The following is a 12,277-nucleotide window of genomic DNA, read 5'->3' as shown; positions in this document are numbered from 1 at the left end:
GTGTAGTGTAAGCTGTCTCTTTAGTGGACTTGTTACATCTTCTAAGTGTCCTGCCAATGAAACGCAACCTTTGGCGGATGATAAGTGTATTAACATCAAACAAATGTTAGAGTTAAGCAATTTTATCTGAAAATATTTGTCTGGTTTGTAGCCTTGTGTAGAAATGAAACTGACGATATCTAAATACAAAGAGTAGAGTCTTTATTTTTATGAGTTTTTTTTTTTCAAAAGAATGCCCACGATTAAATGGAGCTAGTGAAGCAGTACTCAAATGAATGGAGCAATAAAGAACTCAATGGCGTAACTTGACTAAAAGAAATGGATAGAGTGATACGATACATACTGAGTCATTAACGAGTACATAATTTGGTAATGGAGACAAGTAGGTGCGAGGGAGGGAGTGAAAATAGTAATAGGAGACTGAGCGTTAACAACATTAAGCAAGTCCAAGTGTATGTACAGTATGTTGCGGTAGCCATGCAGAGAAAGAGATTAGTGAAAACAGCCTACGAACACATTACTAAAACAACAAACAGCTGGTGGACAAGAGCGTATATTCCATGAAGTTTGCAGATGATGCTGTTGTATATTACCTACACAGGTTTAGTGTTGGTCTAGGGCATGGCATTTGAGTGCCTAGCTCAAAAAAATAAAATTTGGTGTATTACAAACAAGGCAACGGCCTTGCCGCAGTGGATACACCGGTTCCTGTGAGATCACTGAAGTTAAGCGCTGTCGGGCGTGGTCGGCACTTGAATGGGTGACCATCCAGGCCGCCATGCGCTGTTGCCATTTTTCGGGGTGCACTCAGCCTCGTGATGCCATTTGAGGAGATACTCGACCGAATAGTAGCGGCTTCGGTCAAGAATACCTTCATAACGACCGGGAGAGCGCTGTGCTGACCCCACGCCCCTCCTATCCGCATCTTCCATGAGGATGACACGGCGGTCGGATGGTCCCGGTAGGCCACTCGTTGCCTGAAGACGGAGTGCTGCTGTATATTACCTACACCGGTTTAGTGTTGGTCTAGTGCATGGCAACTGAGTGCCTAGGTCAAAAAAATAAAATTTGATGTATTACAAACAGGGGGAAAGGAGTCACACCTTTGGGAGTGATGGAGAGGTGAAGAAGGAAAGTGAAGAATAGGGAGAAAGAGATGAAGGTAAGGAGGAGGACGAGAAAGGCGAGGAGGAGGAAGAGGAAGACAAGGAGAACGGCGAGGAAGGGAAGGAGGACGGCGGGGAATGTGCTGCGAATACGTAGAAAGATAGATCCCTTATCATTTAGCTACAAAATAGCAGGTCAGCAACTGGAAGCAGTTAATTCCATAAATTATCTGGGAGTACGCATTAGGAGTGATTTAAAATGGAATGATCATATAAAGTTGATCGTTGGTAAAGCAGATGCCAGACTGAGATTCATTGGAAGACTCCTAAGGAAATGCAATCCGAAAACAAAGGAAGTAGGTTACAGTACGCTTGTTCGCCCACTGCTTCAATACTTCTCACCAGTGTGGGATCCGTACCAGATAGGGTTGATAGAAGAGATAGAGAAGATCCAACGGAGAGCAGCGCGCTTCGTTACAGGATCATTTAGTAATCGTTACGGAGATGATAGATAAACTCCAGTGGAAGACTCTGCAGGAGAGACGCTCAGTAGCTCGGTACGGGCTTTTGTTAAAATTTCGTGAACATACCTTCACCGAAGAGTCAAGCAGTATATTGCTCCCTCCTACGTATATCTCGCGAAGAGACCATGAGGATAAAATCAGAGAGATTGGAGCCCACACAGAAGCATACCGACAATCCTCCTTTCCACGAACAATACGAGACTGGAATAGAAGGGAGAACCGATAGAGGTACTCAGGGTACCCTCCGCCACACACCGTCAGGTGGCTTGCGGAGTATGGATGTAGTAGATGTAGATGAGGAAGGGAAGGAGAATGGCGAGGAGAAGGAGAAGAATAAGGAAAAGAAGGTACTGGATGAATAGGAAGAGGAGGAGGGGGAGGGGGAGGGGGAGGGGGAGGGGGAGGGGGAGGGGGAGGAGGAGATAAGGATAATTAGAAGGGGAAGCAGGAGTGGGAGGAAGTGGCAAGGGGCAGGAGAAGGAAAAAAATCGGCAGTCGCTTTGGATTGAGGTGTAAATCATTCCTAGTGCTTGCTAAAGATCTAAGAAAATGATTGTGGTAGTGGTGGTGGTGAAAAAAATTCCTTTGAATAGGACTTAAAATTATAACATTATGTTGAGGAACAATGAGTGACAGGTTATAAAAACACGAACAGCTGCATCAAACTAGCTCAACAACAGTGTGTCATGTAATACTAGCACCAACGGAACAATGACAGGCCAAAAGATGAGCTCCTAGACTTGGAATTGATCATTGTCAGTGATACGGCTTCACAACTCTATATGAAGTAATTAGTTTTTTAGGGGCTGATGCCTAATATGAATAAGACGGAAGTGAATAATGGAGATTCAGGAATAATAAAGAACTACCTACTGACCTGTCTGTCGCGCACACGGTCCAAGAAGTCCGGCTGCGTCCAAGGCTGCTGGAACAGGGGCACCAGCGTGCGGGCGGTGGGGAACGCGAACGACTGCTGCTGGGAATCTCCCAGTATAGTCGTCGTCGGCGCCGGCAGGAAGCTGGGCGCCGAGGTGCCCAGGTCGACGTCGCGCAGGTCGTCGTAGGCGGAGCTGGGGATCTTGGGGATCTCGTCGAGGAAGGTGCGCACGTCGGCCAGGTCGAGGCCGAGAACGTCGGCGAAGCGCACGATCTTCTTGCGGCCCGGCGTGCCGGGGGGCGTCTTGCCGCTCTTGAGGGACGAGCAGCGGCGGACGCGCTGCGGCCGCGAGTCGTCGTCCTCGTCGTTGGAGGCGCTGCCGCTGCCGTTGACGGGAGGCCGCTCCTTCTCCTGTTGCGCCTCCGTTTCGTCCTCCAGTTCGCGGCTCACCACGATGCGGCACTCCACCTGCTGCGAGCCGTCCGCTTCGACGCACACACCGTTCGTCGCCTCTTCGTGCCTCTCCTCACGTTCCCCAGAGGCTTCTTCGCACAGAGCACGCAGGTTCTCTGCCGACTTGTCCTCGCTAATCCGCTCACGCGGGCCATCGTCGTCCGTAACTCCTCCCTCTTCCACCGGCGCTTCGGCTTCAGCGTCCGACTGACAGTTCATCTGCAAGTCAACGGACACAAATGTCCTCTCGTATTCAGTCTCCGAATCTCCGTTCAGTGCCGCTCCGTTACTATCCTGATGGTCCGAGCCTTTGAGGCGGTCGACTTCGCTCTCGGGCCGGTGGTGCAACGCGTCTGTTCCGTTACGCAGACTGTTGTGGTGGATGACGCACTTGCCATTATGCAGGCGCACTATGCAGTCGCACCCGCCGTGTCCAGCTTCGCCGTTGGTGAGCCCCAGCCTCCCCACGACTGCACTCAGCGCATCCTCCGCTTCCTCTTCTGGCATTCCCTTCAGCCTGTCCGACTGAGGGGGCACTCCGTCCTCCAAGACGGAAAACTCTGCCGTGGCGACAGAATCTTCTATTGTGGAGTACGAGCTCGGCGTCGGTTCGAGCGCTGACAGCTCGCTCAGGGGTCGACTGTCGTCACTTGCCGACTGCGACCGAGGAGACGACCGGGTCTCTTCACTCGGTGTCCTGGTCGATCTGCGAAAACAGAAGGTTTTTCAGCAATGCTAAAGAAAAAGAAATTTCAAAAAATATCACAGGACTCTGACGGAAATACTACTGATATGCGTGGTGAAGATACCCTTTCCAACTTTCGTAAACAAATTAATGTAATATGGAGAGGTGAACGTCTCGAGCATTTTAAAACACCCAAATATCTTGGTGTCATGTTGGATCGCACACTGACCTATAAACATCATTCTAATGCCACAAGGGAAAAAGTCTCAAGTAGAAACAACATCATCAGGAGAAAACTTGATGTCGCGGTGAATGAAATGGCACGGATTGTTACCGGATGCTTGAGGCCAACCCCAGTGCACAAGATGCACTTAATCATGGGAATCGCACCGCCCAACATACGACGTGACATCGCTGTCGAAGCCGAAAAAAACCAAGCAAGAAAAGGACATGCGTCACCCTTTATATGGACACCAGCCTTCTGACCGACGGCTTTGTTCGAGGAAGAGTTTCCTGTCACGTACCCGGGCCCTGGAAGGGTCGGCTGCAGAGAATCGTTTGAAAAGGTGGAAAATCGACCTGAGAAACCCCCATAAAGATGTAAAAGAAGAACTGGCGCCTGGAGAACCCTAAACCGTATGAGGGTGGAAGCGCCAAAGTGCACGACAAACCTGCAGCAATGGGGTTTCCTAAAAGAGAATGAGAACACTCTGTCTGTGTGGTTCTGTCCAGGATCCTCAACACCTGCTTATCTGTCCATATTTAGACCAGCCCTGCACAATGAATGACTTATGGGAGGCAAATGACAAGGCCATATTGGCTGCTGAGTTTTGGAAGTCTGAAGTCTAGTTCCGGACACGGAAAGTAAGTAAGTAAGTAATGTATGATTTTTCAGAAATGAGTACACCAATCGAGACATGAATACAATTCGGTGTGAGTGGTTGGGTATTCCATCTAGTGCTCCTTGCATCAAAGACAGTGTGTATCGCTTAGACTTTTTTTTTAATTTAGTGGCTTTCGGTACTTGCTCATCTCAACTCTGAAATGTCAGTTACGATGATACGAACGTAAAGACGACGACACCCAGCCCCAAGTGGATGCAAATCTCCGACCAGCCAGAGAATAGGACCCAGCCCCTTCGGTTGGCAACCCGCCGTGCTGTCTGCACAGCTACCGAGGCGGACGTTGACACAGGTAGTTGCAAGTGATGTTTACCCAACTCTCCACACGGAACTATTAATTCCAGAGCCCCCAGAAGGTTTTCACACATGGGGAAAACCCTCCGTGGTTCGAAAGCCGTTTCAGCTAACTGCTCCGAAAGCAAAGAAATCTTCACGACAGATCAGAAACGTAGCCAAAATACCAAAATGTTGCAGATAAACACTGAATGAAGCCGAAATTAGCGTACGGAGAGCCATGCGTAAAGCTTTCACCGAAATTGAAAATACAGCCCTTTCTACCGGTCTGGCTGAAAAAGTTTTGGTCTTATGTTAAATCAGTAAACGGATCAAAGCCTTATGTCTAGACACTCTGTGGCCACAACTGGATCGTAACAGGGAATAAAAGAATGACGGTCCGATACTAAATTCCTTTTACAAGGAATTGTTTCACGGAGAAAGACCGTACTGCTGGTTTTCCTTTCAATCGTCGCCAGTATGAGGTACCAAAGGAAGTTACCACTGGATAAAAACTCAACTACATCTGGTGAACAGATGACAGAATCTAACAGGTATAGTTTCAGGCGCAAATGTGAGCGGAAGAATTTGCTCCTCTTGTAGCAGCAGTCTACCGTAGGCCACTGGAGGAACGAAACGTTCCGAATGATTGGAAACTGTGAAAGCCACATCCGTTTTGGAGGACGCACACTAGTAAAGGCCTATATCGCCGTCAGTACGTGACCTTTTAAGAGACAAAAACATCTCCTGTGTAGGAATAAACACAAATCTCGCAGACAACGATCGTTTGAAATCTATTTCGCTCTCTTCGCCAAACAAAATCTGCCTGAATTTCAGAAAGCGTTTCACATATTTCGGCGCTGTAGCTTAACAAATGATTCGAGCATATAGGACATAAGATCGGCTTTCTGACTGAACTGAAGACTTTTTAGCGAACAGAATGCAATATTTTAATCAGGTTGGAATCCATATGATCCCCTTGCGCGTAGCGATCGTTGAATATAGACAATGGAGAAAAGAACAGCAATCGATCGCGAAATTTGTCGTTCTGCTACGGCAGACCTAGACTTAAACTATTACATAGCCATCTTTAGTTCTAAAAATTACAAAACAGGAGAATCAGGAACAAATATACGACCGTTGACAATTTATTTTAAGTCCAAACATAACACCACACAACTACATACCACATAGCAACAAGTGAATTAGTCCAAAGGGCCACGTAATAAACAATATTTGTTACTGTAGAGCATACAGGAGTGTATCATGAACTGAAGCCGTTGTTTACATGGTTGAACGGGAAGAAAATGTGACATCATAGCCGTGTGGTGCCCTCTATCGAAGTGCCGGTGCATAGTCAAATAACAGCAAAGCTATGTAATTTTTAAAAATATTCCTTTTTAAACTACACTGAACAATAAACCACTAGTAGTGGTTAAGCCACGGAAAGCAAATCAAATTTGGAAAGACTTAAGTATAGCCCCTCAACAAAAGTAAGTACAGGATATTTGTCATTTTTTTTCTTTTTTTCATTAGAAACTAATGGAACAAGATTCAGTTACACTTCGATACAACGCGAAAAGTACAATGTTAAAATAATGTACCAAAATAAAAAAAACTTTAAAGGAATGAAAGTACTACAATAAAACGCGATGCGCCCTCTCTGTGGATAAACTGAAATGGTACAGCTCGTAAAGTTACATTAGCGCCATCTCTGGGCTTACAGTATAAACAGGTGGAATAAAGCAGCATTACGATGTCGAAAGTTATGGAGCTAACCAGTAGCGCATAAAAATAAACAAATGACTAAACTTGAATGAAAAGTATGATGAAAAATTATAATAAAAATTGGGCATAAGCTAAAATCATGCAAATCGATGATTTCATTCCTTTATTTTACTTAAAAGTTCATTTTTATGCACCACTGGCTAGCTTTCGACATTTTAATACTGCTTTATTCCAACTGTTTATATTGTAAGCCCGGCGATGGCGCTAATGTAACTTTACGAGTTGCAAGATTTTAGTTTGTGCCCAGAAAGGGCACACCACCTTTCATTGTGGTACTTTATTCCTTTAAAGTTCTTTTTTATTTTGGTACACTATTTTAACATTATACTTCGCGCGTTGTATCGAATCGTAAATGGATCTTCTTCCATTAGTTTCTAATGCAAAAAACATTTTAACATTATACTTCGCGCGTTGTATCGAATCGTAAATGGATCTTCTTCCATTAGTTTCTAATGCAAAAAAAGAAAAAAAGTAACATACTATCACGTGATGATAGTATGTACTCCAAAGAGCGTAGGGACGATGCAGGAGACCCGCACCGCCGTACTAGGCAAGGTCCTAGCGGAGGTGGTTTCCCATTGCCTTCCTCCGACTGTAATGGGGATGATTGATGATGATGACAACACTACAACACCCAGTCATCTCGAGGCATGAAAAATTACTGACCCCGCCGAGAATCGAACCCGGGACCCAGTGCGCGGGAAGCGAGAACGCTACCGCAAGACCACGTGCTACTATCCTGTACTTAGTGTTATTGAGGGGTTAAACTTTATGGCTTTGCAAATGCGATATGCTTTCCATAGTTTAACCATTATTTGTGTTTATTGTTCAGTATATATTTTCAAGAAATAATTTTAAAAATTTTATAGCGTTGTTATTATTTAACTATTCACCGGCACCTCGATAGAGGTCACATTTTCTTCCTGTTCAACCACGTAAGCAACGGCTTCAGTTCATGTTTTACTCCCTTATGCTCTACAGTAACCAATATTGTTTATTACGTGACACCTTAGACTAGTGTCACCTATTGTTATGGGGTACGTAATGGTATCGTGCTTATGTTTGCAGTTCCGCTACGTTTTCAACGGTCGTATATTTGTTTCTGATTCTCCTGTTTTGTAATTTTTAGCACTAAAGATCGCTATGTAATACTTGGAATCTAGGTCTGCTGTAATAAAACTACGGATTTAGCGATCGATTGCTGTTCTTTTCTCCACTGTCTCGAATGCAATATGTCATTATTTGTGGATAGTTCGTCAAACATAAGAGCAACTTTGTGCCTACTTCAGGAAATATCTGAGGATTATCACTGTTCCTAATGTGTGTGAATGACGAAGTGGATAACGTTGGAAGCTCCAAGAGGCTGTTCGCTGTTGTATAACGCTAGATATTTGTGGCGAAATGCAGGAAGATCTGCAATGGAACGACGCTTGGGGTAGGGATTGCCAGTTGATACCCTACATAAACAAATCTAACGAACTGCACGCAAACAGATAGAAAGGCCCTCTATTGAAACTTCCTGACAGATTAAAACTGTGTGCCGGACCGAGACTCAAACTCGGGACCTTTGCCTTTCGCGGGCAAATTCTCTACCAACTGAGCTACCCAAGCACGACTCACGACCTGTCCTCACAGGCGAGGTACTGGCAGAACTGAAGCTGTAAGGACGGCTCGTGATTCGTGCTTGGGTAGCTCAGTTGGTAGAGCATTTGCCCGCGAAAGGCAAAGGTCCCGAGTTTGAGTCTCGGTCCGGCACACAGTTTTAATCTGTCAGGAAGTTTCATATCAGCGCACACTCCGCTGCAGAGTGAAAATCTCATCCCAGGCCCTCTATTTTAGATAATACGATTGACGACAGCTCACGTGAAGTGGTAGCAACCGTACAATACCAAGCAGTAGAGGGTTGAGAGAGATTTAGCGTGAAACGACTACATAATCCTAATAGGGTATTTGACTGTTTTCTGTAAAATCATCTTAAATGGGTAATTGTGTCATTTTATGCTCACAACATGCTTTTTTTCCTCATGAATTTCAGTATTCTTTTATAAAAACGGAGATTTAATTCAAATGTTTTGAAATCCCGCTAAAAAGCTCCATTTGGGTCATGTGATATCTGTGACGTCACTGGTTAGCTCGTTGCTCGTGCTGTCATAAATCTCATTCGCAGTGATGTCTTGTTTTGGAATTTACGTTTCGGAAAATGGGTTACAAATGGTGTGTAGTACTAGGCCGTAGAAATACATCTGCAAAAACTTCTGAAAAATTGTTTTTGGGTGTTCCAAAGAACGAGAAGATGCATGAAATACGGTTACACTGTACCGGCAAAACGCCACCACGTCGAAGCACAAGTTCTCTAACTTAATTAAAAATGTCTAGCACTCTGAAGTTAACATTAATTTACCTCCGAGATATGCTTTCCCACTGTTGTAAGGAAGGATAGCGTCATTCAACGAAATTAAACTCAGAGAAAATTTTAGTTTCATCCCACTTCACTTGCATTGTTCCGCAGTTCAGTTGTTAGGGCTGTAGATCGTCGAATTATATAAGGCAATATTCGAAGTTCGTTGGTTCGAATCCAACCCGAAAGAATATTTTAAGTTATTTGTTAAACGACTCGACAGTCCTGTCATATGAAAACCAAATCACAATTACAAAACTTCACCACACCCATCAGAGAAAGAGTGTTATTTTGCTTTCCTTACTGTTTACAAGTGCTTATATTTTCAATCGCTGTTCACATACCTCACGTTCAAAAATATATTTTCTAGTTATTGTAACCACACGCTTTTTACTTTATTAGAAACAATGATTTTTATCTTTTTACTGTACAGTTTTGAAGTTTAATCATCTTATACAAAGATGAGGGAAGTCTGCTTCAGACACTGGCACACACATCACAGCCCGTACGTCTGTGTTACCTGCATGTTGTACATACTTTATACCTCTCCGTACCCAAAACATCATCCTATACCTTGTTGTACTGTGGGTGTACTACTAGCAATGCTTTCCAGAAAAGTGTACTGTTTGTACTCAAAGTAAATGCATTTATCCTCAGTTGTCCATTGCTCAGACTAAGATTAATCTGAATCTATATTTAATACAATCCCCCATTTAAACAGCTCCTACAATGAGTTCTTGATCACGCTATTTTCGTATTTCATGTAAAACTTTTAAAAATATGCGCCCGTTCTATGATTCGAACCTGTGGCCTCTTCACCTGCAATTACATGCGCTATCTGTTGCGCCGCAGAACGCCTGGACGGAGCTGTCTCCTTACCTGATGTTTTATAGATAGGAAATCCCCACTAAGATTTGCCTTGAACAATTTTATTGTATTTTGGGTCGTTGTTCATGACTAATAGTCGTCAATCTACTTATAAGATACGGACACACATGTAAAAGTTCTGCAATTCTTTAGTTTCGAGCGAGTTTTATATATTGCTGGGAGCAGGGAAAAGTTGTATTGTTACTTAAAACTTGTAACGGCGCTTTCTATCACTGAATGGCTAAGCCGTTTGCAGAAAAAGCACGTAGAAAGATAGTAACTTCGGCTAACACTCCGATAACGCCGGCCGGAGTGGCTGAACGGTTCTAGGCGCTTCAGTCTGGAAGCGCGTGACCGCTACGGTCGCAGGTTCGAATCCTGCCTCGGGCATGGATGTGTGTGATGTCCTTAGGTTAGTTAGGTTCAAGTAGTTCCAAGTTCTAGGGGACTGATGACGTCAGAAGTTAAGTCCCATAGTGCTCAGAGCCATTTGAACCATTTTTGAACTCCGATAACGCATGTATAGCTTCGTCTTACCCCTAGCCTGTAACTTCACTATAGCTTCAGCCAATAACACAGCGCTTTCGATCACATGACCGGATCTTGATACTTAACGATTGTTAAGCTTTAATTATATAAAAGTATCATCATCTGTGAGAATACTGACCATAAATGCTACTTGAATGTTATAATCACTCAGAATAACAACTATCTTCAGATTTTTAACTCAGGAAAATAGCTTACTGTAACTACGCAGACGTTAGGCTGATTCATCTGAGGAATCTTCAGAAAAGCTATCTTACAAAACCCTCTTTCGACCGATATTCGAGTATTGCTCCTAAATCTACATCTGTACTCTGTAAACAACTCTGAATCCTACGGCACAGGGAACCTACCACTGTACCAGTCATTAGGGGTACTTTCTGTTCCATTCACGTATGGAGCGCGGGAAGAATGATTGTTTAAATGCTCCTGTACTCCATGTTACAAGCCAAGACTGATAGAGGGAACAGAAAAGATCCAAAGAAGAGCAGCGAATTACGTCACATATTGGCTTAGTAAGAGCGAAAGCGTCACGGAGCTGTCCAGCCAATTACAGGGGCAGACGTAACAAGAGAGGCGTCATGCATCACGAGGTAGTATACTGTTAAATTTCCGATGGCGTAGGTTCCGCGAATATCAACCAATATATTTCTGCCTCTGATTTCCCTAAATCGTTTCAGGCAAATGCCGGGATGGTTCCTTTGAAAGGGCACGGCCGATTTTCTCCCCAATCCTTCCCTAACCCGAGCTTGCGCTCCGTCTCTAATGACCTCGTTGTCGACGGGACGTTAAACACTAACCACCACCACCATTTCTTCCTCCTCCGTGCATTGAGGTAACAAAAATCACGGCGTATCTCCCAATATCATGTCGGATCTCCTTTTGTTCGGCGGAGTGCAGCAGCTCAAAGTGGTAAGGACTCACCAAGTCCTTGGATGTCAGCTGCAGAAATATTGAGCCATGCTTCGTCTACAGCCGTCCATAGTTGCCAAAGTGTTGCCGGTGCAGGATGTTATGCACGAACTGACCTCTCAATTATGTCCCATAATAGATCAGCGAGATTGAAGTCGGGCAATTTGCGTGGCCAAAGAATTTGCTCGAATTGTTCAGAATGAACTTCAAACCAGTCACGAACAACTGTGGCCAGTGACATGGGGCCTATTACCTGTAAAAGTTCCATCGGTGTTTGGGAACATAAATTCCACGTGAATGGCGGGCTGCAAATGGCCTCCAAGTAGTAGAACATATTCATTTTAAGTCAACGATCAGTTCAGTTAGACCATAGGACCCGATCCATTCCATGTAAACATATCCCATGCCATTATGGAGCCACCACCAGCCTCGATAGTGCCTTGTCGACAGCTTGGGTCCATTATTTCGTGGGGCCTACGTCAGACTCTGATCCTACCACCAACTCTTACCAACTAAAAATCGGGACCCATCCGAAAAGGCCACGATTTTTCAGTCACCTAGGATCCAACCGCTATGGTCACGAACTCAAGAGAGCTGCTGCAGACGATTTCGTACTGTTAGCAAACACACTTGCATCGGTCGTCTGCTGCCATAGCCCATTAACCCCAAATTTCGCCGCACTGCCATAATGGATACGTTCGTCTTACGTCTCACATTGGTTTCTGTGGTTACTTCACGCACTTTAGCTGGTCTGTTGCCAAATGATTAATTCTGATTCATCCTTAGGGAAACTAGACTATTAATCACACCTACCCATTCTACACATGATGGGTACATTCTATGACATAAAACCTGGCTGCTAGCCAGTCGATTAAGATATCAATGAATTTTAAGTCCGAGTACACCATCTGGCAAAAGTTTAGGATGCGTAAGTTCCTCTTTGAACTGT

At 44.5% G+C, this 12,277-nt stretch overlaps 1 protein-coding gene across 2 annotated transcripts in view; it reads right to left on the bottom strand.

The window, feature by feature from the left end:
• LOC126251420 (glycogen-binding subunit 76A) overlaps positions 1 to 12,277 on the bottom strand; it is a 486,662-nt gene that overhangs the window by 19,365 nt on the left and 455,020 nt on the right. For both annotated transcript variants that reach the window (XM_049951835.1, XM_049951834.1), the window contains exon 4: positions 2,508 to 3,666. In XM_049951835.1, the coding sequence (XP_049807792.1) occupies positions 2,508 to 3,666 (1,159 nt within the window). The remainder of the gene's footprint in view (positions 1 to 2,507; positions 3,667 to 12,277) is intronic.

Source organism: Schistocerca nitens, chromosome 4, assembly GCF_023898315.1.
Source record: "Schistocerca nitens isolate TAMUIC-IGC-003100 chromosome 4, iqSchNite1.1, whole genome shotgun sequence".
In the NCBI taxonomy this organism is placed as follows: Eukaryota; Metazoa; Arthropoda; class Insecta; order Orthoptera; family Acrididae; genus Schistocerca; species Schistocerca nitens.
This window is presented reverse-complemented; position numbering and strand designations above follow the sequence as displayed.